Here is a 24,389-nt window from a genome sequence, read left to right as displayed (position 1 = left end):
AACCTCTAATAATAGAGCAGTAATTAACCCGATGGCTGTTTTGTAATGGCTGATATGCGAGGAACAAACAAAAGCAACGCTAGTCTTGTTTTAACCTGATGAGCTTGAGAAAGGCACGCCTCTATGTGCTGATTTATTTTTTCGTCTGTTCATTCATGGCGTTCAATCGATCATCGCTAGTGCTCTCGGTGCGGCGATCGCCGGATGCAACAGTTCGGTGCAAAAAAAATCTCATCGATGCACCGAAAGTCAGGAAGACATCACCCAGCAACCGCCGAGAACACCCTAGCAACAGCATGCAACGATGAATTTTGTTCACGCATGCAATCGCAATGTATAAGACACGCAACAGCGCCGTGCATCATCTGGCTTATTTAACTAAAAGCTTTTCGGTCCATCCAGCAAGTGCAAAGAAATCCTGCTGATTGCAGATTAAGCCATATATCTGACAGCCCCCTCCTCGCTCCGTGCTGCACTGCAGTGGCGGTCGAGGGGAGGGCGTTAGTGCTCGTCGATGGACCGGTGCAGCGAGAGCCGCGCTCCCCGGGGAGCCGTTCGCAGGCAGAAGTGCAGTGCGCCTAGCTGTGATGTACGAGCCAATAAAGGCAGCAACAGCCCCACCGGATCATCGGTCAGGAGCTAATGGAGCGCTCTTCTGCGCTGGCATCTAGTGGATCACGCTCGTAGGAAAGCTTAAAGAGTCGTCTTAAAGAAAACATCCAGTTCATTTATGTCAGTGTTGGCTTGTTCTCGGTGAGCACACCGCATCCCCATAACGTTAAACTGAACATTATTGAAATAAATGCAAATGAAAGTGAGGCCTGAGGTTTGACAAAATTTGAAGGAATGAAATAAAAATGTGATTTTTTTAGCACTTGGTAATGCTATGGTACTTGGCGGTTGGTAGAGAAAGGAACGTGCCTTTGTGGAATCAGCAGTTGCTATGTTTGAACAGTTTTTTAAATATTATCTATATAGATGCTAAATAAAATACTATAAAATGCTTTGGGAGCTGCCTGAAATATTCCTGAAACTTAATGAAAAATTAAAATAGAAACATTAAAAACAAGAACTAAATAACAAAGCAGCACAACAATGCTAAGCAAATGCAAATAAAGGGAGATATGAGATACTTACTGTACTAGAATATACAGATAAATAGTAAGTGAACAATATAAAATAACACCAGGAATCGTGTGTGCACGTGCTTAATAAACTAAAGACATTATCACTTCCTACACATGCAATGAAAGACATGCATCAACCTCCTTTTGAACTTTCTTTTATGACTGGTCTTGATTGGTTTTGACCGAATTACATCGACCCAGTATTTGGTCGATTCATGAAAAACACAGAAACTCCTGACTGCACCAGAAAATACAGTTTTATCTCACGCACTTCACTAACAAACGGCACGAGCGTCTGTTCAGCTGACATGAAGGATGTTACGGACTGATTGCGAACGACCCTGTCAGCATGTTTAACAGTTACAGCACACGTCCACGCGGAAAAACTTAATACAAGTCATGGAAAATTTTATTGCTCATATATTCCTTTTTTATTGCTCATACGTTCCACTCAAGTATCAACAGTGTCTGCGATGTTTCTCTTAAAAGGCTCTTTATTTATGTTTACTTTATTACCCTTTTGCTTACTTTCCTCTCTTTATTATTCTGCTGTCTGGAAGAAACCGCTGAGAAGGAACAGTTCACCCAAAAATGTTAATTTGTTGAAGTTGTTCTCACCGTCAGGTCGCCCAACATGTAGATGAGCTTTGTTTGTTCAAGTGTCGTTGCATCAGCGTTAATGCAGTGAATGGGTGCCGTGAGAACGAGCGTCCAAACAACAGCCGAATAACCCGCAGCGCTCCGGTAAATCGGTGCACATCCGGAGGAGACAAAAGCTGCGTGTTTGCTCTTGAGGGCAAACGTTTTAATGCAAATTTCATAGCGAAGGAATTATTTGAATAATCGTGCATAAATGTGCAATGAGCCAGAATCAGTCAAAAGACTGTTTAATAAAACAATCACGCAAAAGCTGTAACACTCCAACAGGTAGATACTATAGTCAGACGAAATATCCAGCTCTAAGCGATGGACTGGAGTGGATTATCCTGATGTTTTTATCAGCTCTTTCTGACGGCACCCATTCACTGCAGAGGAGCAAGCGATGCAGCTCTCACATTTCGGGGCGAACTATTCCCTTGAAGCGACCTCACTGGCGGTTTTCTCCTCCTACGAGAAGTTTCGAGCTCATTTTTATCAGTTGTGCAACGGCTGTGGGATTTGGTGAATCTTCAGGGTGGAGTGTCACAATTCACGCCGTCCTGAAAACTCAAATAAACCCCGAATCGGCGCCTTCAGAACAAGCACTTCCCTGTTAAACCACCATGTTTATAAAAGCGAGCAGCATTTCAGGCTCATCGTTCCTAAAAAATGAGCAATAGGTGAATAGCCGCTTTTTGTCAAAAGCCTTTAGCTTTGTCCGGTCGTCCTCCCTTCTCTCTCTGTTTGCGTGCCGCTGTGTGTGACCTCTGACCTCTGACTCGGTCTCACATGGCTGTGAACAATGGAATAGTTCTTAGAGATTCTGTTTGTTACACAATCCGGCGGCTTTGAGCCGGTGCAAGCTCCACGTGAGCAGCAGGAGAGGCTGTAATGTACATTTATCTGACGGGAACATGAGTCAGAGACGTGATTACATTACAGAGAGCCGAGTTTAAACGAGGAACCCAGCTGTGCTCGTTTTCGTTTCCTTTTTCTTTTTTGTTTTACACCGATTTAAAGGATTAGGTCTGATAAAAATGAATATTCTGACATCATGAATGCTCGCCCTCATGTTATTTCAGACCCGTATGCTGCCGTTCCTTTCCACGGAGCAACAAAAATATGGAAGAATCGTCACGGCTTTTTCCACCGGCATCGGAGTCATTGACGTCTGTCAAGGATACGAGCGTAGTTTTCCACTCGGTTTGAAAAGTCGTCGTATTTTGAGAACTGACAAGCAATCGGGCAAAGAAATAAAGAAGTAAAACAAATTAGGAAATTGAGAATAAAAATAATACGAAAAATAAGATACACTGCTGTTCGATTAAACGGATCAAAAGTGACAGCGAGGACATTAATAATGTTGCAAAATATTCATAAAAAATTGTGAAAAATTAAATGCATGATTTCGCCAAAAAAAAAAAAAAAAAAAAAAAAAAATATATATATATATATATATATATATATATATATATATATAAAATAAAAAAAATAAATAAAAAAAAAAATATATATATATATATATATATATATATATATATATATATATATATATATATATATATTGCAGCACAACTGTTTTCAGAAATATTTCCTGAGCTGCAAAACTGACAAAAAATATAATTATCTCGTGTCTGTTTTTATTTTTCTCTATTTTTAGGCAACAACAAAAATCTCCACATACTCATTTTCTGTTGTATAAGCTGTCATTGGTGATGGTTTAAAATAATAACAATAATAATAATGTGATTCTCACGCTCCAAATGCAGCCCATAATGTGAGCAGCCATTTACGCACATAAACGCTCTTTATCAACGGCACAAGGAGAGGATTTTCTGGCTATTAAAATCAGCGTTCAGAAGAACAATGCCTGTAATCTGACATTCTAGCAGCGATTGAGCTAATCTACAGTCACATGACACACGCTGGAAATACCGCTGCCATCACTGAGCTCACAGATAGATGGATGAACACGCTGACAGACAAACACCAATATGAACGAACCAGACAGGTGCTCCGTCACCAATATTCATCTGTTAATTAACTAAAAACACAGAGTTTTATTCCTGGCTCTGTTTGACTTATTAACTAAAGATTTACTGACATTTGTGGTCGTGAGTAGCACAGGTACATTTGTAGCAATAACCAACAACACATATGGATCAAAATGATCCGTTTTTCTTTTATGCCAAAAATCAAGAAATTAAGCAAAGGTCGTGTCCCGTGAAGGTAGTTTGTAAAATTTCTACCATAAATACATCACAACTTAATTTTTGATTATGAATATACATTACTTTAAAGGCATTAACGTTACACTTTTAATTTTTTTTGCACCCTCAGATTCCATTTGGCTGTATCTTGGCCAAGTATATGGTTTTACCAATGCATGCCCGTTTTCGAAATCCTGACCTTTATGACTAGTTTTGAGATCCGGCGTTCATCCAGGTGGCCTGACCTGACTTTAATTTGTGAAACCAAAAGTTATTTGCTGGTCGCATAAGCCTTTAATTCGGAGGCAGTCGTGGACACAATGCAGTTCTTCTTCATAAAAAGGTGAATGGTGGATGTCGGTGGAAGAACCTCCGGCTGTCAGACTGAGCACAAAGCGCTTCAGCGACATCTAGTGGCGAGAAATGAAAACCGCAGGGAAACAGCGCCATCTGTCTCTTCTTCGTGATTGTTTGGGATTTTAATTGTTTGATCGAAAACGGTTTCATTCACATATACTGCTATTTATCTGTCAGGCATTCTGGCTCTCTCCATTGTGTTTCTCCCCAGGCTGAGCTCAACCGATCCATTAGGATATTGACTTCTTTATAGCGTTTGGCAAACCAACTTTTGGTGCATTAATATCACCAACTGAACTCTAGAGATGCTGCCAGCTGTAAAAATGAGACCTTAATGCTTTTGGCTTCAGATCCGGTGAATAATGAATTCAGCACTGATGCATTTCACCAAGATCATTTCCTGCCGTCTCACTGCCTGCACGAATATTTACTGATAATATACAATAGGACATTTTATAGATATTATATATAATTCATAATGTATATATGTAATTTGTGAAAATTAATTGCAATATTTTATGCTTTTTTTTTTTACAGGCAATATACGCTCTCTTCAGAGAAGGAGAAACATAAATAAAGTGTATTGATTATGCTTCCACTTATTATGAACATGGTGTTTTTAGCATTTAAATACGACTGTTGTGCATTTTTATATTTCTTGGTGCAAAGGTAACTATTTTATAACTGTCATGTGTGCTTTTGTACCATGAAAAAATTCAAGCTATATTATCTTGCAATTTTACGTATTATGTATGCATGAACACTATATGAAGCTGAATTATGTAGGCAAAATTAGAGCATATGAGAAAACTTTTTTTTCATGCTTGAGTTCAAGAAAATGTATAAAAGTAAACGCATGGCCTCTCGGGCTCTACGGACTCATTTCCGCCACCCGGTGAAGACGGAAAGCATTGCGGCACGAACAAACAGCTCCAGCTCACATCAGGCCAGAGAGCGGAGGATGTTTCCAGCAGTAATCGATACGGGTGAGAGGAAAGGATCTGCTCCACCAGTAGCACGCAGTTTGCTGAAGTCCTTTAAAGGCCTGTCTCTGCTCTTTACTGTAAACTGTACTCCTAAAGACAGTTATTCATCTCTGAGCATCGAGAAAGAGCTTCAAAACAGTCAAGAAAAGACATTCTTGGTATCATCTTCAATTCCGTTCAACAGCTTGCATTAACAGCTACTTTGACGTTTCATTGTTTCTGAATCACGGACGATTTTATCTGGCGATCTTCGTGATGGGGTTTCCGTGTAAAAGCCTCCCGTCTGCTCTGGGTGTAGTTTTGAAGTCTTTTAAAGCGGAAATCTGTGACCTTTGACCTTGTTCCGTATCCAGAACAAAACCGGTCAGATGGGGTTGCTCTGTCCTTGCTCTGTTCTTGTCTAATAAGTCACAGAAAATCTGCTCTGACCTCCGCGCCGGTCACCCTGGATTAAAACCAAGTTTAGGATGAAAACACGACGAATCGTTCATCTTTTAGTTTGTGTGCTACATCCAGGCAAATAAACAAAAAAGTATTGTGAGGTGTTGCCTCGTCGCACGTTTGCCTGTTGTTGTTTCCAATTTGGAAAACGCTTTCTGATTAAATGATTATTAAAGCTACTTTCAGTCATACAGGAAGTAGGATGATGACATTGTCGGGGAACGTCACAAATCGCGTTAGATCTGGCCTTTCTCAGAACATCAGCGAGTGTTTCGGGAACAAACTCTGGAAGATATTCTGAGAAATTTATCAGACGAATTGAGGAGGCCGACTCCTTTCTGACCCCGTGACCTCTGGTCACTTCATAGAGCCTGTAAACATACAAGAACATGAAACGATGTCGTATATATTGTGTAAAGTCGCTTATTAGCACGCATATTAATAGAATATTAGCCATTTATTAGTGCTACTTAAGCACATATTACTGCCTTATTATTCTACATCCCTAATCCTACCCAAGACCTAAACTTAACCACTATAACTATTAATAATTAAGAATTTATTGAGGGAAAAGTGTTACCTGTTCTCATCCATATTTTCCTTATTTCATACAAGGTCACTGGGAATGAAACCCTTTACCTGTTAGGTTTCATAACTGTTTTCCAAACAGCTTCTTTTGAGGTTTCATGTTGTCATAACAGGAATGACGGCACCTTTTTATTTTCCAGAATGTCGATGTGATGGTGTTCTGCGTTCTTCTCGTGAAAATGCCGTCGCTTAAGGTTTGCGTGAAATAGGGACGTTTAATAAAAGCAAGACTGCAGTCGTCTGGTGACTCGCGTGTGAACATTTAGCGCATTGAGATGGTCGCATGAATATTAAAAGTCACTAATGGATCCATAGATGTCAATAAAAAATAAGCAACACATAAGGAAGCGTATTCCCACTCTGTTAACAGCTATTTGTTCATCACGTCATGTGTTCATTGTATGTTTTTAGTGGAAAAGGAGAGGCTCGGTGTGCATGTTCTTTACAACGTCAAGGAAAAACTATTTTTTAATGGATTTCTGAGTATTACAAGAGTGCTCGTTCTGTTAAATCACAAAACACCTACTTCACCGTAACGCCGCTGATTCCTAAAACAGGTTACGCTGCTACTCTAAATCTCTATTTCATGATATCAAGTTAATAAGTGACTTTTATTAGAAACAAAATACGGCTGCATTAATGGGGCCGATCGTAAAAACTGTGACCCACAAGACCGCAGAACCAGTTTTAGACAGAGCGGGTCAAAGGGTAAGAGTAGACCGAAAGGTGTCGTGTTGTCATGATTTTTTTTTTGTACTATACTATATTTAAAATGAGACTTTGATCTACAGCGTAAACATACTGTAAGCGTCAGAACTTGCTGTTCAGTCCAAACGGAGCTTTTATTGAGCTGCAAAGCAAACTAACAGAAGTTGAGGAAATAATAAAAACATGACATGCACGGCACTGTAAAGTTCGCTATAAAATCTCAACAGCGCTATAAACTGACCAGGTGTGAAATTGTGCATTTAAAATCATTGTTGAATTGACATTTTTTATGTTGTTTTCTTTGGTGGCGATTGAAAATATGTTTAAATATGCCTCATTATCACTTTTTGGCTGCTCGTTCGGCCATTTTTGCTCCCACTTGCAAATAATCGTTTTAAACGTAATTGCATAATTCACCCGAAATAATTCTGGATTAGTAACATAAAACACTGTCCCTCCTACACTCCTTAAATCTGCAGGCCTAAGTGTGGACTAAACTTCTCAGGCATTGTGAAGGACATGAGGCCTGAGAGCTCTGTTGACTGATAACAGACAGAAAATGGTTTACAAAACACAGACAAAGTCTGTCGCAAATTCACAATTTAATTCCCTTGATTCTGTCCGCATATAGAATCAATTTCAATTTATTTGAATCTTCTTTACAGATGCCAAAAAGCATGAAATTACCTGGTTCATAAACCAGTCATAAACCAATGGAGCCCAACCTGGTTTATGGTATGGTATACTACTGGTTCCAGATTGCTTGTGCTGGTAATGCTGGTCACAAAATCTTCTCGTCTGGTTAACCTGGTTAAGGAAGCACCAGCGTACCAGCATCCAGAAAAATGCTGGTGATCAGCCGAGCTGGTCTGGTTAACAGGGACAACAAAAATCATCACAAAAGACTAATGCAGACGTCTGATCTGTTCCCGTATGCTCCGTCAGTGCCGACTTGATCATCTATAAAACTAATGATTTTTATCCTACAGCAAGGAGACAAACAAATGTTTGGGCTTCAAAGCTGCCATAAAACATTGGACTGATATTTATCAGAGTGAGCTGTTTGTTCAGTTCCAGCTTGTGGCTGTTCATTCCACCTCCAACGACCCCAAAGGCCACAAAAGCGAAAGTTCAAGTTATCATTTTATCTCATTTATTTCTTAGAAACCGAGCTGTACTGCTCTGGCGACTTTCCTGTCCTCTCCAGGTATGAAAACACTTCTTTCGGATAGTTTACTGTTAGTTAAGTAAACACGTTTTTTTTTTTTTGCATAAAAGCAAATCAATGACTCATTTAGCTTAATGAATAAGTAAAACCGCGTAATAGTATTTTAGCTTTAAATGTAATGTGAAAATTATATATTTCTATATAAATATTTATGCATATATAAGTAATAGTGCAAATATTAATATTGAGTATATTACTGCAAATATTGCCATGTTTATCAACATCAAAACCATTAAAACGAGTCCTTCTCTTTGACCTGACCAAAATGACGTACCCGGTATGGGTGAAGGTTAAATAAATGAAAGGTTAAAATAAAAGGTTAAGGATGACAGGTGCTAAACCCCTCCCAAAATTTCTCAGATCTCCTCCCCAAAACACAGGTGAGTTGGCAGAATATATATTTTGTGAACTTGTACCGGTCACACAGGCACTTGTGTCTCCAGAGAGGCCGACTCGACTTCTGACATCTAAGACAGCAGGTTTTAGGGTTGCAATAAACTGGGAAGATGGGGCTCGGCGTGAGTGGACTATTGAACATATCTTGTAAAACAACTGGCATATGTTGTGTTTTGGATGCTGGTGAGCTAGTTGGGCCCAAAGCGGATGCTTACTTAGTTTAACTAGCGAAGCTTCTTCGGTCTACAAGCTTTACCAGACTATGCTGGTTAATCAGCGACGCAGACTAGCAACAAACCAGCATAAACCAGCATGGAGACTCATGCCGGTCCTTTCCGCAGTGATCCTGGTCACTTTGCTGGATTGTTTTATTCTGCTGATGTTCCATTTGTTGTGTTTATTTCATCTTTGGCTCTGTTCCATTCGTCAGCTATGGTCTTACGCTTATGCTTTGTCTTATGCTTTATAGACGGGGAATGATAACTACACGTTGACGGCAACTTCTGAAGATGAAATCAAAAAACCCAAAAAGGGTAAAAAAAAGAAGAAGGATGTGAACGAACTGAAGAAAGAAGTGGAGCTGGTGAGAAATCCATATACACATCACACACACATTAAAATATCTGGTATGATCCGAAACTATAACCACCTAGAAAAGTTGAATACTTTCTTCCCTAGATTGCTTAACTATTGCCTAAACATTCTGTACAAAGAAAACTGGATTTATAGATTTTCTCTGTGGAAGATTGAAGCTTTGCTACTTTTTTGCAGGACGACCACAAGCTGACATTGGATGAACTCTCTCGCAAATACGGCACTGATTTAAATAAGGTGGGAAGAGGTTTAGTCAGAGTTTTGGAAATGTTTTTAGTAAATGTTTTGTGTTTTGTGTTGCCTGTATGAAGTTATGTTTTGCTTCATTTAATGTAAAATAGGAGACAAAAACAAATTAATGTTCTTTCTAACCATATATATATATATATATGGTGTAAGTGTAAGTTAACTTATTTTGATAAAACCAAAATGTTTTATGGTACACATAAGATACCTAACCTGTAGTCAAGCAAGACTTGTGTAGACACTTTACTGTCTTGAAATTGCATAAGAGTTTGTATAGGTGTTTACAAATTTATTTGAAGCATTTTTAAGATTGTTTCTCCACATGACTCAATGTTCATACCCTATGGCAGGGCTTGTCTTCATCCCGTGCAAAAGAGATCTTAGAACGTGATGGACCTAATGCACTGACACCGCCTCCTACGACTCCAGAATGGGTGAAGTTCTGCACACAGCTCTTTGGTGGATTCCAGACACTGCTGTGGTTTGGTGCGTTTCTTTGTTTCACTGCATATGGAATCCAGGCTGCCTCAGAAGAAGAACCAGCGAACGACAATGTACGAGAGAGAAATTGTTTTGTCTTCATTGTTCCATTGCCGTACGCTATCTAAAAACCTAATTGTGGTTTTGCAGCTATACCTGGGACTCGTGCTTGCCTTTGTTGTCATAGTCAACGGATGGTTCTCATACTATCAGGAATCCAAGAGCTCTAAGATCATGGAATCTTTTAGGAACCTTGTTCCTCAGGTACAGCAATCATTCATGCTCAGCTGTAGCTTTCCCGTGGCATGAAAGTACTCATGGTTGTGTTCTGGTTATGCAGCAAGCATTAGTTGTGCGTAACGGAGAGAAAAAGGTCATTAATGCGGAGGAGGTAGTCGCTGGGGATCTTGTGGAGGTCAAGGGTGGTGACAGAATCCCAGCTGATCTCCGTATCATCTCTGCACATGGATGCAAGGTAAGGTTAACCGTTTATGAATGTAATTGTGATGCCTTTTTATGAAACTTCCTCTTTTTTTCTTTCCAGGTGGACAACTCTTCCCTCACCGGTGAATCTGAGCCCCAGACTCGTACTCCTGACTTCTCCCATGAAAACCCCTTGGAAACCAGAAACATTGCATTCTTCTCCACCAACTGTGTTGAAGGTACCAAAAAAAAGTGTCTGTATTATGTTGGATACATTTCAATAGCTGTGGTCAAACCGAACAAATGAATTCCTTGAATATAATAAAACCCTAGGTACTGGAAGAGGGATTGTCATCAGCACCGGTGACCATACCGTCATGGGTCGTATTGCATCTCTTGCCTCCAGCCTGGATGGTGGAAAAACACCAATTGCTAAAGAGATCGAGCACTTCATCCACATCATCTCTGGTGTAGCCGTCTTCCTGGGTGTTGCCTTCCTGATCTTGTCCTTGATTCTTGGATACGGGTGGTTGGAAGCTGTTGTTTTCCTTATTGGTATCATTGTCGCTAATGTACCTGAAGGTCTCCCTGCCACTGTAACTGTAAGTCAGAGTTAAGTACACTAAAAATTAGTACTACTAAATTAGTACTACTATTAGTACTAGTACTAAAATTAGTGAATACAATTCACTTAAGCCAATAATTATAACTTAACTTGTAACTTCATAGGTGTGTCTGACTCTGACCGCCAAACGTATGGCGAAGAAGAACTGCCTGGTGAAGAATCTGGAAGCCGTGGAGACTCTTGGCTCGACCACCACCATCTGCTCTGACAAGACTGGAACTTTGACCCAGAACCGAATGACCGTCGCTCACATGTGGTTTGACAACCAGATTCATGAAGCGGACACCACAGAGAACCAGAGTGGAAACTCCTTTGAGAGGAGCTCTGCTACTTGGTCCACCCTCGCACGTATTGCTGGGCTTTGCAATCGTGCCGTTTTTCGTGCAGAACAAAGCCATCTCCCAATCCTTAGCGTGAGTGTCCCTTTAGTTATCATAGTATCTGTACGTGCTACATTAAGATGTGCAACTTTCCAATAGCCAGTTTAGCTATGTTTTATTGCAAGTAAAAACACAATCAAATCTGTTTTGCAGCGAGACACAGCTGGCGATGCCTCAGAGTCTGCCCTGCTGAAGTGTATTGAGTTGTGTTGCGGTTCAGTCACTGAAATGAGAGAAAAGTACACAAAGATTTGTGAGATACCTTTTAACTCCACCAATAAGTATCAGGTAATTTTGTTGAGCTGTTCTTTGGAGGTGATATGGATTTGACTGGTCATCCTAATAGGCCTTTCAAAAATGCCTTTTCTAGCTCTCAGTCCACAAGAATCCCAATCCCTCAGAGTCTAAGCACCTGCTGGTGATGAAGGGAGCCCCAGAGAGAATCCTGGATCGATGCTCTACTATTTTGATTCAAGGAAAAGAGCAGCCTTTGGACGATGAAATGAAAGATTCATTCCAAAATGCCTACGTAGAACTCGGAGGTCTTGGAGAAAGAGTGCTGGGTAAAGACATCTCATGATGTTTACCTTGGGATAAGCATTAAATTCATGGCTACACACAGAATGGTAAGTTACAGCACATGAATAATTCTGATCTCTCTCAAAGGTTTCTGCCACTTTGGCCTCCCTGATGACCAGTTTCCTGAGGGTTTTGCCTTTGATACTGAAAATGTGAACTTTCCAACTGAGAACCTATGTTTTGTCGGCCTCATGTCCATGATCGATCCTCCTCGTGCAGCTGTACCAGACGCTGTGGCCAAATGTCGGAGTGCTGGAATCAAGGTAAGATCTACTACATGAACATACTGTGCTCGTGTTAAATCATGTTAAAATAATTACTGACAAGTGACAAGTATTTTAAGTGAATCAATCTTTTCATACAGGTTATCATGGTTACCGGTGACCATCCAATTACAGCTAAGGCTATTGCAAAGGGTGTTGGCATCATCTCTGAAGGCAATGAGACTGTGGAAGACATTGCTGCTCGTTTGAACGTTCCTATTGGAGAGGTCAATCCAAGGTAAACCAATCATCTCAACCAGAAACAGATGTGGAATAGTTTTAGATGTTTGCTAAATCAGTGTGTACCTCTAGAGACGCCAAGGCATGTGTGGTTCATGGTGGAGAACTGAAGAACATGAATGAAAGCCACCTGGATGAGATCCTCCAACACCATACAGAAATTGTGTTTGCCAGAACTTCTCCACAACAAAAGCTGATAATTGTGGAAGGCTGTCAGCGACAGGTACTGTACCTTCAGACAGTTATCTATCTGATCCTATCAAGTATTGCTTGAATGCATTTTATTTCTCTAACCAGGGTGCCATTGTAGCCGTAACCGGTGATGGTGTCAATGATTCTCCTGCTCTGAAGAAGGCTGATATCGGTGTGGCTATGGGTATCGCTGGATCTGACGTATCTAAACAGGCTGCTGACATGATCCTTCTGGACGACAACTTTGCCTCAATTGTCACTGGAGTAGAAGAAGGTGAGTTAATTTATTGAAAAGAAGATTTATTTATCGAGGTCACTTTGATGCTTATTTTTTGAGTGTGCTTCCACATCAGGACGTCTGATCTTTGACAACTTGAAGAAGTCCATTGCCTACACACTGACTAGTAAGATCCCTGAGATGTCACCCTTCCTCATGTTTGTCCTTGTTGGTATTCCTCTACCTTTGGGCACGGTCACCATTCTCTGTATTGACCTGGGCACTGACCTGGTAAGAAAAATCGGTTATTACCCTAGAGAAAATGTAATTATTCATCTGTTTTTAGCTTGTTTTAATTGTTTTCCACAGATTCCTGCTATCTCACTGGCCTATGAAAATGCAGAAAATGACATCATGAAGAGACAACCCAGAAATGCTCAAACAGATAGGCTGGTCAATGAGAGGCTCATCAGTATGGCCTACGGTCAAATCGGTAAGCAATTCTACACATAGTCTTAACAAAAACTTATATGGGCAAGCTATTGACTTTACTGATTTTTGTTTTTAGGTATGATCCAAGCAGTTGCAGGGTTCTTCACCTACATTGTGGTTATGAGCGAGAACGGATTCTGGCCCAGTTATCTGCCAGGACTTCGAGTTGGTTGGGAAGACAGATCTATCAGTGACCTAGAAGATAGCTATGGTCAACAATGGGTAAGAGAGCCAAATATGAAATGTGTCATTTTTTAAAGTCCTATTAACATCTTTACTTGTCTATGTAATGTTGCACCTATATATCTACTGACCCTCATTAGTAGAGTATTATTGGATTGTTTGGGTTAGGGTTAGAATAAAAATGCAAATGTACTTGTTTAAAAAGATTTACTAGTAGAAGGTATGTTGGGACACCATCATAATAAAGAGTTAACAGATATTAAACGAACACAACATTTTTTTATTTTCCAACTCCCCTACAGTTGAACAGTTCCTCGAGTTATACGCCTGAATGAAAGTATAGTTCCTAGCCCCAGCGGTCTAGGAAATCATTTTTGAGTGAGATGCTAACGGTCTAATCAGATTCAATGATCTATGCTAAGCTACTTTTAGCTAAGCTAAAAGTGCTATCACCAGCCCAGGAGATCGGCTGAATGGGTTCAGAAACAGTAAAACTCAACTGTTTAACCCTAGTGTAGTTGGAAAATGAGTCTATTTTCTAAAATACCAGCGTGTTCCTTTAAGCAGACAGTCTACTAATACCCTAATAAGAGTACTGTAAGTTGCTAATTGTCAACTGCTCAAAAGGCACAATCTAAATAAACTGTTACCAAAACATGTTTGCATAATAATTTTTTAAAATAGTTTTATTAACACCGCTTGGCTCCTGTGTTTTAATTTTCCGATGCAGACCTTTGAGGCCAGAAAGATAATAGAGTCCACGTGCCACACAGCGTTTTTCATCAGCATTGTAGTTGTGCAGTGGGGTGACCTGATCATTGTAAAGACCAGAAGAAATTCCATCGTACAGCAGGGAATGAAGTATGTAAACAAAGGGATGCAAACACTCTTCAAAGAAGCCATTAAGTTTTGGTGCACTGTTTGTTCAGTTGCAGCTCGAGGCTGCCCACCATAAAGCCTTATCACAATTTGTTCTTTTCTTCTTTCCTAGAAACAAAGTCCTCATCTTTGCCTTTTTTGAGGAAGCTGCTCTGGCAGCCTTCTTGTCCTACTGCCCAGGCATGGACGTTGCCGTCAGAATGTATCCTCTAAGGCAAGACTTTTGCACATATGTCTCTTCATGCTCAGATCTTTTCATCTGACATTAAGTAGCATGAGCAATTGAAAAAACAGAATAAAAATCCTTGTGTTCTTTCATGCAGACCATTGTGGTGGTTCACTGCAGTCCCATACTCACTTCTCATCTTCATCTACGATGAAGTTAGGAAATACCTTCTTCGACGGAATCCAGGAGGTAATAATATATATTTTAACATATATATACTACACATAACATATATGCTACAGTATTTCATTGCTTTAAGAGATTAAGAATAAACTAATATAAGCGCTATTTTGTTTTCAGGATGGGTGGAAAAAGAAACATACTATTAAATCAAGACGACACTGTATTGCAAATTTATTTCCGAGACATTTTTCTCAATTTTCAGCAAATAAATGTGAAATTTTATTAAGCTGAATTTTTGTGTGTGTGTGTGTTTTTAGCAAAAACGATTGCATCGTGTAAGGCGATTTTTTTTTACATCATCTGCTAGCAGAGGTCTGCTGCTAGAAAATGAAGATCAACCAAACCCTAGCATAAACAGCAGTCAGCATTTAGTATGATTAAAAACGTGCCTATTCAGTGCATCACAGGTCACATGCTCAGTGCTGATTCTCACAGCTGACAGAAAGCAAGAAGACAGTTAAGTTTAACTGTTGCTGCATTTAGCCAACACTTTTATGAAAAGTCATACGCACTGCTTTCAGTTGACATATTTATCAGTACTTGCCTTCCATGGGAATTGAACCCATGACTTACAATACTAAGAGCTGAAACTTCTTGGTATCTAAAGGGTGATGTATAGGCCGTGTGAGATGTGTTTATACATATCAATGAAACCAGCAGAACTCGCTGAACATCTCTGACAAACATTTCATTCTGAAAGCATTGCCATGATGTAATTCTCAGCACTGTTATACTACAGTTTTAGGAAGGCTGGGGTGTCTCTGTTGACTGTCGAAACAGAAAACTGTTTACAAAACAAGAACTCAGTTCCACAGAAAATTAGTGCTTAATAGTTTGCATATGGTAGTAGTTTGATTTATCATTTATTAGAATGAGGCAGAAAAACTTAATTAACACTGTTACTGCAGGCAGCAGGATTGAATGCAATTTGTAACCTAATAAGGCTAATAAATGCTGAAAAAATATGAATGATACAAACTGAATGATACCATATGAAATAAGATACCGGACATCAGGCCAAAAATTATATAAAAACAATATTGCAATAATGCACGTTTGTGATTATTTTGCAATTTTATTTTGCAAATCTTGTTGAATTATGCATGATGGGCACGGCACCCCAGCGCCCTCTATTGACCAGCCACCACTGATCGCTATTAAAAACAATAAATAAAAATCAAACTGAAATAAAATATTGCAAATAGAACAAGATAAAGACATCGCCTACTCTAAACTACAGCTTACTTTATTCACTTTGTAAAAATGTAAAATTAAGTGGAAAAGACAGGAAAAGACAGGTCTAAACGTTAAAATAGGTGGATCTGGCAACCCATATCATCACTCATAACTCTCTCAAAGAGACTTGTGTACTTCATCAGCATCTAGCAATGATCATTTCAATACCACTGACGCTGAAATTCTTGCAAACTGTCTAAACTGAAAGATACATGTCATACACAAACTCATGAGGTTTAACAGCGAATTAGTCATTCAGAGAAAATGTTTTATTTCTGAACATGAAACATTTATCGAGGTCCGGACCTCATAGCTGGCTTGTTACTGTTAATGCATTATCCAATATCAGCTGCCGTTTACACTGAATGTAATAAAAACCCCAATCATTCTCATCAAAGTTTCTGTGCTTTCCTTATTCATGTTTTAATCAGCCTACTTCAAAAACCCCTTCAAAAATACGCTTGTCCCAGATAAGCATCAATGTTCAGCATACAAACGCATAAAATGAATCGCAGATGATCCCGGAGTCAAAATGTCTTGAGACCCTGCACGTCTGATGCACATATTCTCGCAAAAATTAGTTTTTACTCACTTCGTTCGCTGAAAAACAATACCGTCGGAAAAATTATACAGCCATATCAAATATTTCCTGTAATTATATTATTTAAAAAATAACTGTTTTGCATACATTGCATTTTTGTTTTGTGTTTCATTTGCATAAAATGCGTTTCTATAATTATTCTTCGAACAAGTGAGTTTTTTTTTTTTTTTTCAAGGTAAATGTCAAGTTTATGCAAGTATATTTTCCTCAGCAGAAAGCTACAGAATGGCAACTATATGAACATAAGCTTTTTAACTAAAGGAGACATTAGAAAGGGGATTTCCCAACCACCACAGGAGGAGCAGTGTCATTATTATTATTACTTCCTGTGTGCAATTTCTGCCTCATGATCTTGCTCTAGTCTCTGTTCTGACTGACGTTTCCGCACATACTGTGTATAGTTAGTAGTAAACTGTATGTAGTGTAAATACTCTTGTTGTTTCTTGCAGGGTGTTGGTGCCTTTTCTTTTTCTCCTGGGTTTGGTTAACAGAGATGAAGCTATGACGCTTACTGAACGTTATGTTTATACAATGTATTTTTATACCCCCGACCCTACCTAAGCAAACCCATGAGAAAGAAACGAAAGGAAATACTCAGGCTGTAAAAACAAAATCATGCATTTAATAACAATATTCAAGCAATATATGAAATGGTACAATTTGGTCGTATTTGCTGCTACCTGATCTCACGAGTGTGCGTATGAATAGTAGATATAAACAAAAACTCGTGGTATAGATACACAAAAATGAATTTTGGCGTGCACAAGGGTCATGGGGTAGATTTAGCATATTTGCGAAAACTATGCATCGTATGCATGCCAACAAATTTCATATAATATGCATGTGAAAACTGCATATTATAAAACACATAAAATAATTTTTTGCGTATTTATATAAGTTTTCCAGTACTATTTATGCGCATTATGAAGTCGATAGATGTTAGTGGAAATAGCCATGCTAGTCATGCATAAAAATTATTATTTATACGCTCAAAACATCATACAAGCTACTGTTATATACATTCTAAAAGCATGTTTGTCAATAGTTTTATACACTGAACAAATGGTGCAATATTTCCTTTGAAACAGTGCAAACAAATGCTACTTTATTACTGATTATTTAGGTGGTTTAGCTAGATCTACGAATAAACAGACCACAAGGGCTTTGGGAATCAAGGCAAACTAACCTGTATTTGTATGCAAACTGATGTTTGTAGCACCGGCATCTGTGCGACGCTGCTGGAGGCATAAATGTGGAAAAACATTTAAGGCACCGTGAAGGACATGGAGGCTGTTATAGTCTATTGACTGACAACAGATCAGACTTTTTCACCATTAACATTTACAAGGTCCTATATTCAAAGAGCACATTTTAACTTGTAATGATGATTCTGCCAATGAAAAGTTGGGGGCAACAGAATAATATACATAGTCATTATTTATTCCCATCAAAAAGAAGCCACTGATCTGTTGCTAAGACAGTAGTTAATAGATCAGTCCTTCATCTGGGTGCCACAGAAATGACCTACCTGTATGAATGAAGATTAAATAAATGACAGGTGACAGATTCCTTACGAATGGCTCGAGTTCTGCAGGCAGCTGTGGACTGATGCATTTCTGCGCTCCTTTGCATTTTCGATCCAGGTTGCCTCTGAAGAAGAACCGGCGAATGACAATATAAGAGATGTCAATAAAACAGCAACGGTCCTCTCTGTTGCTGCTCAGTGAATCCCGAGTGCGTGAAAAGATCATGCCCTGGCTCAGTATGTGAAGTACACCAAGCATAGAAAGAACACCAAGCCTCGAGTTACGCTGCAGAGCTGAAGTTGCTGCAGAACACCGATCTCCTACAGCTTCTTCGCATGCCGTACAAAATGCACTGGAAAACCTGCTTCTTCATTTTTCAGGAAATCAAACCAGCTCGACACCAAACCGGCTCACCCACGGAACAGCCATGGGGAAAGTTAGCAAGGTGGCAAGCTAAACGTTGTGTCAATGTTTAGTTTCATTTGACAGGACAGTTGATAAGAACTCATTCTGTCATGGCAGCTCTCTGACAGCTGTAGAAAACGGAGACTTGGAGGCTTGTGATGAGGTTGGGGGTGGGTCTTTGTGAAGTGAAGCAACTCTGAATGGCATCACAGGAATTTAACCTTTCTTTCTTGTAGATCCCGGCCACTGCCGAACAAATCGGATCTGAGCAAATGCATTATAGAGTGTGGAACGGCCAATCATTTCAATCAGATTCCAACCGGATACGAACAGATATCTGAACAAGGCTAAAAGGTCTAGCTCCCGAGTCCTGGTAAACCTGATGCACATGAGAAGTACTGAATGCTACACTTTATCATTCTCTCTTAGCTCGAGACAAACATGGGAAAAACACAGTGAACCACACCCAAACCAATACCGCAAACGGTGGAGGCTATGGTCGATCCATCACTATGGTCGCAATATAAAGACAACACAGGTTTCATAGGAAGCTAAATTAAAGGCTAATAAACCAGTCTAATGAAATAATACCCTTTGTCTAAAGATAAGGAACTTGGCATAAAGCCATTAATTGATCATGGTGTCTTCGTACAATAACCTCGCCTTACAATGAGCCTATTATTCCTGTGGTTAAGGCAGGCGGAAAAACATGGCGCATGACCCAGTATTTAAGGGCTATAAATTAATTAATAACGCCATTAGCCCCAGTCGTGCCTCAAGAATATTATTAATTCAATTCTGTGTACACGCAAGTATTTCATGACTTGGGCCTCGAACCCTTGACGTTTGGGTAAAGGGTCCAATTCCCCATCCATTAGCCCACAACTTGCCTTAGATTACAATTCGGCTCAAGCTGCGTAACTGGTACAAAAACCACAATATTCTCCACATAATATATTATTGTTTCTGCTCTAAGCCCCGCCTTCCGAAACGGGATGATTTATACAAAGCTCATCGTTCGAAAAAAAAAGCGAGGTGTCTTCTGATTGGCCAGCTATCCAGTGCATCGTGATTGGCCGAAAACCTCAAGCGTTTGATGGAGATGTTACGCCCCCTACCATAAAGTGATGCCATGTCCCGACATTACAAATTTGTTTGCATCCAGAGGAGAAATAACTGATTATCGTTAACGTAAACATATGTCTGCATTTGTGATCAGAGAAACAATATATATATATATGCATAGGCTAACAATATGTGCGGTGATACCGCATACCGCTCTACTGAGTCACTCAAAATTGCCGCAAGGGAAATTCCTTCAATGCGACTGTCTTGAAGTTACCGTTGTGAGATTTAAAAGAACATTCTGTGCAAACGTGCCGTCTGTGGCCTGTGTGCTCTGCAGTCTTTGAGACATCAGGCTGATCTTCGTACGAATTAGCCACCTCGTAAAACACCTATGAATTGGTCGTGAGACTGTGTTGGAGACATAGACATTACTCAATCGCAACTTGAGACATCATTGGAATCTCGCCTTATCTGTATTGCTTGATACTATAAATATTCATTGGCCTCTTAATAAACGTAATAAAAGTCTATATTGAACCGCACCACTTGGCTCCAGGGTACCTGTCTTCTCTGGTCCATTGCCCAAACCTAAGATCAGTCTCTCAGACTCAAAGACCTTCTGATATTTTAAGTTTGAAGAAGGTCGTATTAAAAAAGGTTGTTCCTTCTTGATTTAGGGGCACAAAGAAGACTTCATCTGCAGTCAGCAAAAGAAAGAGGAAAAAAGACGCTTTACATAAGCTCACATTGGTCAATTAACATCTGTTACGATTAAAAAAGCTAAGATTATTGAGTAACACTTATTCAAAACTTTCTAAAATATTTTTTCCCCTTTGATTAACAGGCATGTACATGTTATTAGCATTCTGTCTCTCCAAAAATCCAACTGTACTTGTTATAGCCGATAAACCAGTGATAAATCAACCTTTTCTTAAAAAATAAATAAAAAATTATTTATTCCACAAGTGACAGTGTCAAATATTACTTTTAGGTAAGCTACTCATATGTGTGTGTGTGTGTGTGTGTGTGTGTGAAAAGTACAAAAATATTAAAGTAGCCTACAAAAATGCTAATAATACATACTTTAATATTAGCAGCTCAAAATAGCCATTAGCAAACAATAGGCTACGTTTCAAAGAATGCAGTTAAAAGCATGCGAATCGTTTCAGAGTTTACACAACTCCCCAAAAAAACTTTTACCTGCTATTACAAAGAACGTCGAAAAGTTTTATAGCGTGCATGCCAAATATTATGGACCACATACTAATGTAATAGTTTGTTTAAACAAGCCGTTGAGGTTTTAGAAAGCCAGACAGTTCATTTCTTACCTGTGTTTTGCACTTCTTCTGTCCCCTGCGCGCGGCTTCATGCGTCTGCGGGTCTCTGACGTCAAGAGGCGGTCTTTTCAATTGTTTTTTTTAAAATATCGACATGAATGACATTGCCATTTTTTTTTTGCATTTTATAAATTGCTTTAAATTGTATGTAGATCTAACTAAAACCAAAACCTTTTCTTTTCTTCTCTTCTCTTAATTGCCATCGTGAACTTTTATTTTCAATTTCAAGTTTTTGTTTTCAAATGTCTTCCGATTTCCCTCTAAATATGCCTTTATTTGTTGCCTTTCATTCGATCCTGATCATTTGCATAAAATAACAATGCTCTGTTTTGCCTCTGCAATGCTTTTGTTCTCGTCCTATTTTCTTCTCTATCTTGACGTGGGGATTTCCGTTGGTTTCTTAAAAAGAACATATGAACTTCTCTTTTTGCTTGTGGTGCCGATTGAGAAGGTTATTTTTGTTGGTTTGTTTGTGTTTTTTACAGTACAGTATACGGTACGAGATCTTCATTCATATCCAAGGATGCAGCGAATGTTTAATGTTTAGCTCGTGTTTCTCTCACTGATTTAGCTGACCGGGTTTCTCTTCTTATCAGATGCAGTTACAACTTTTAGTTAGTAGCAAAACTAAAAAGCATTTTTGGTAACATATTTGAGATCGGTATCTCAGATAATCTGGCCCTAAAACACCGCGATCAATTGTCTGTAAGATGGGATTTATTTCTTTTCTTTTTTTTGCCAGCTGCGGTATTTTTTTATTTCTGTGGTTTTTTGTATTTTGCTATTTTGCATAAATTTATTTTTTTTCATCCAACCTGTTTTTGCTAAAATAGCTCAACCTTTTATCTATCTCTAGTAATCAGCTCTGTGTAAATAGTCATTTAGTTTTCAAAAAAAAAAAAATCTATAAATAATCTATATATATATATATATATATATATATATATATATATATATATATATATATATATATATATATATAATGTATACAGAGTTAATGGATTGTTTGAGATAAGGGAACATTTAATAGAATGAAACTCTAGTCACGAAGCACCTGCTTCATCCAGTCACAGCAAGTTTGTCCTGTGTTTGACACCAAAGAACGATTTCCCAGTAACCTGATACACAGACAGACATGCTGTCAGTTTGTAGAGGAAGTCAAAGGTCTTCTTCTGACTGAAAAGGCGGATTAAAGGCATCTATGATAAAGATGGAGGTAGCAGGTGATCTTTAACGCAGCTGCTTTCAACCTTTGTTATGATTTCTTTCACGAATTCACTGCAAGCGCTGGAAAAAACTAATCTCCCTAAATCTAGACCTTGCTCAAACAAGCCTTTGCCTCGAGGAAAGCCTGTTTCCAGAGTTCCTCATAAAGTTAAAGGTTACGTGATGGATGGTTCATTGGCCGTATTATAGCGATTATGCATGTTAATCCGAATTTAAAACGTGCTTTGACAGTTTGTTTTGTTCTCAGGATAAGGAGAAAGCTGAATAAGAAAGGCTCTTTGTCGTTCTGAATAAAACACAAGAGTACTGAATTCTAACAGATGGACCGTTCTTCATTCATCTTGAGAGACGACCGACAGCGAGCCTTATAGACAAACTCAATATTTCAAGAAAAGTGTGTAATATGCATATTCAAATTTATAAATACAAGTTTAGATTACATGGCACAAGAAACACAAAGCGGTTTATTCGTGACGGAGATCAAGCGGGATCATGAAGCTGTTGCTCTTGTGATCAACAGTGATTCCAAAATAAAATGCATTTGTTGATTTTTCCTTTTACCCTTGAGAACGCCTCTTGGAGAGGTTTATTTCTGTCGCACCTCGTCCTAAGATCGAGGTTGCAATACGCAGAAATGTTCAAACCGCATTCAGACGCAAACCGGCATCCAATGATGGGAAAATACGTGAGTCTGAAGGACATGAGGGCCGTGGGACTCTCCTAGCTCTGCAGCACGACTTAAAGAAAGCTTTCTTTCTCTCTTTTTATACTTACCTGAAAGAGAGAAAGAAGCACTCGGGATGTAACAGCAGCCGATGGGTGTGAAGGGGGTGTGTTTATAGCCTCAACAAAGTAGCATTGTAAATGACAGCAATGACTTCGGTCGCAAAACATTCATTTAATAAATATACTTTACGTTTTGAGAATGTTACAGAACCCGTTAATCCAGCGATATGACCAATTAAACCCTGTTATACATTTATTTCATACTAATTATATTTTGAATCATATTTCAGAACATACTTACTGACATACAACTCTGAAAAATATAAGTGAGCTTTATTTTTATTTATGGAGTGCTTTGTTGTTGTTTTTCTTGCCCCATGTGCTCTGTGTGCCCTACTTTCTGTTAATTGTCTCACTGTGTTCAGGTGTGTCTTGTTAATTTAGTCATTTACTGTGTATATAAGTCGTCTGGTCTTGTCTATTGATGCGTGTGGTGTAGTCTGTCTGCCTGCATGCAAGCAAGCGTTTGCATTTAGTAGAAGATTAAAGACTGCTGAAGAAAATATTACAAGGTTACTCAACCCCAAAATGAACATTTTGTCGTTATTGGCTTATTTGCTTGTTCCAACACGTAAAAGCTTTGTTTGTCTATATATATACTCGTAAATGGACTATTTTAATGCTCCTTGGGACAACATTGGCCCACTTTCTAGTATATAAAAGTGTACTTTTAAGTATAATAGTATAAACTTTGAGTGCACTTCAAACATCAAACTTTTTAGCTTGTACTGAAACTATAAAAAAAGTGAACCTATAGGACATTTTACTAACTGAATACTTGTAGTATCATTTCTAGTACACTTTGAAGTATATTTTAGTACACTATTTTTCATTATGAAATTTATTTAAGCATTAAATAGGGGTCTATGTAAATAGTAATCCAAGGCAATACATTTTTGTCACTCAGACATTGTTTCTTTTTTCACTCAAAAACATAATTAATCGGCAAAAATATTTTTTTTCGCCGTACCATCAAATACATGCAGCAAGATTAATATAAAACATTTAAACATTAAATTTTAACTATTTCGCTCAACCAGTCTTAGAATAAATACCACAGCAGATTATATTAATATTCCAAATGCATTGCATAAAAAAAAAAATAAAAGCGATTTAACAAACTGTGAATTTAACACAGACTGTACAAAGGTGATTTTTTCAGACGAGTATAATGGAGTTCTTGTCTGCTTGAAGTTAGTTTTTTTAGTCAGCTAAACAATAAGTATATTGTTAGATGCCATTACATGCTATTGTACTTCAGTCCCTCAAAGCCTTGTTTTATTTTTTTAATTTTTACCAAAAGTTATATATATCTATATAC

The 24,389-nt window shown here is 38.6% G+C and overlaps 1 protein-coding gene and 1 long non-coding RNA gene across 3 annotated transcripts in view; one reads left to right on the top strand and one right to left on the bottom strand.

The window, feature by feature from the left end:
• The window catches only part of LOC122350990, a 44,782-nt gene extending 22,960 nt beyond the window's left edge, over window positions 1–21,822 (bottom strand). The window contains exons 1-2 of the long non-coding RNA XR_006251676.1: window positions 18,248–21,822; window positions 17,906–17,957 (exon numbers count right to left, since the gene is read on the bottom strand). This is a non-coding gene — a long non-coding RNA (uncharacterized LOC122350990). The remainder of the gene's footprint in view (window positions 1–17,905; window positions 17,958–18,247) is intronic.
• Window positions 8,669–15,114, top strand: LOC122350536 (sodium/potassium-transporting ATPase subunit alpha-1-like). 2 transcript variants are annotated; one of them, XM_043247143.1, is made up of 22 exons: window positions 8,669–8,802; window positions 9,150–9,263; window positions 9,452–9,511; window positions 9,871–10,074; window positions 10,151–10,264; window positions 10,341–10,475; window positions 10,545–10,662; window positions 10,757–11,025; window positions 11,153–11,461; window positions 11,582–11,716; window positions 11,799–11,991; window positions 12,095–12,270; window positions 12,372–12,508; window positions 12,583–12,733; window positions 12,808–12,976; window positions 13,056–13,210; window positions 13,289–13,412; window positions 13,488–13,633; window positions 14,325–14,455; window positions 14,586–14,687; window positions 14,797–14,888; window positions 15,000–15,114. In XM_043247143.1, exons 1-22 carry the CDS (start codon window positions 8,791–8,793, stop codon window positions 15,026–15,028), a joined length of 3,075 nt encoding a protein of 1,024 aa, XP_043103078.1. In that variant the 5' UTR covers window positions 8,669–8,790; the 3' UTR covers window positions 15,029–15,114. The 2 variants fall into 2 exon arrangements, with proteins under 2 accessions (XP_043103078.1, XP_043103165.1); XM_043247230.1 differs by lacking the exon at window positions 8,669–8,802 and adding an exon at window positions 8,831–8,863.
• Window positions 21,823–24,389: the final 2,567 nt, after the last annotated feature.

The sequence above is a fragment of the Puntigrus tetrazona genome, chromosome 1 (genome assembly GCF_018831695.1).
Source record: "Puntigrus tetrazona isolate hp1 chromosome 1, ASM1883169v1, whole genome shotgun sequence".
NCBI classification, from domain to species: domain Eukaryota; kingdom Metazoa; phylum Chordata; class Actinopteri; order Cypriniformes; family Cyprinidae; genus Puntigrus; species Puntigrus tetrazona.
Note: the sequence above shows the minus strand (reverse complement) of the source record. Positions and strands in the feature narration are given on the sequence as shown.

Bases quoted from the DNA above. Each gene is read 5' to 3' on its own strand.
- LOC122350536 (XM_043247143.1), top strand. The intron at 10,075-10,150 runs GTACGAGAGAGA...GTGGTTTTGCAG, and splicing joins AAGAACCAGCGAACGACAAT to CTATACCTGGGACTCGTGCT. The intron at 10,663-10,756 runs GTACCAAAAAAA...ATAAAACCCTAG, and splicing joins CTCCACCAACTGTGTTGAAG to GTACTGGAAGAGGGATTGTC.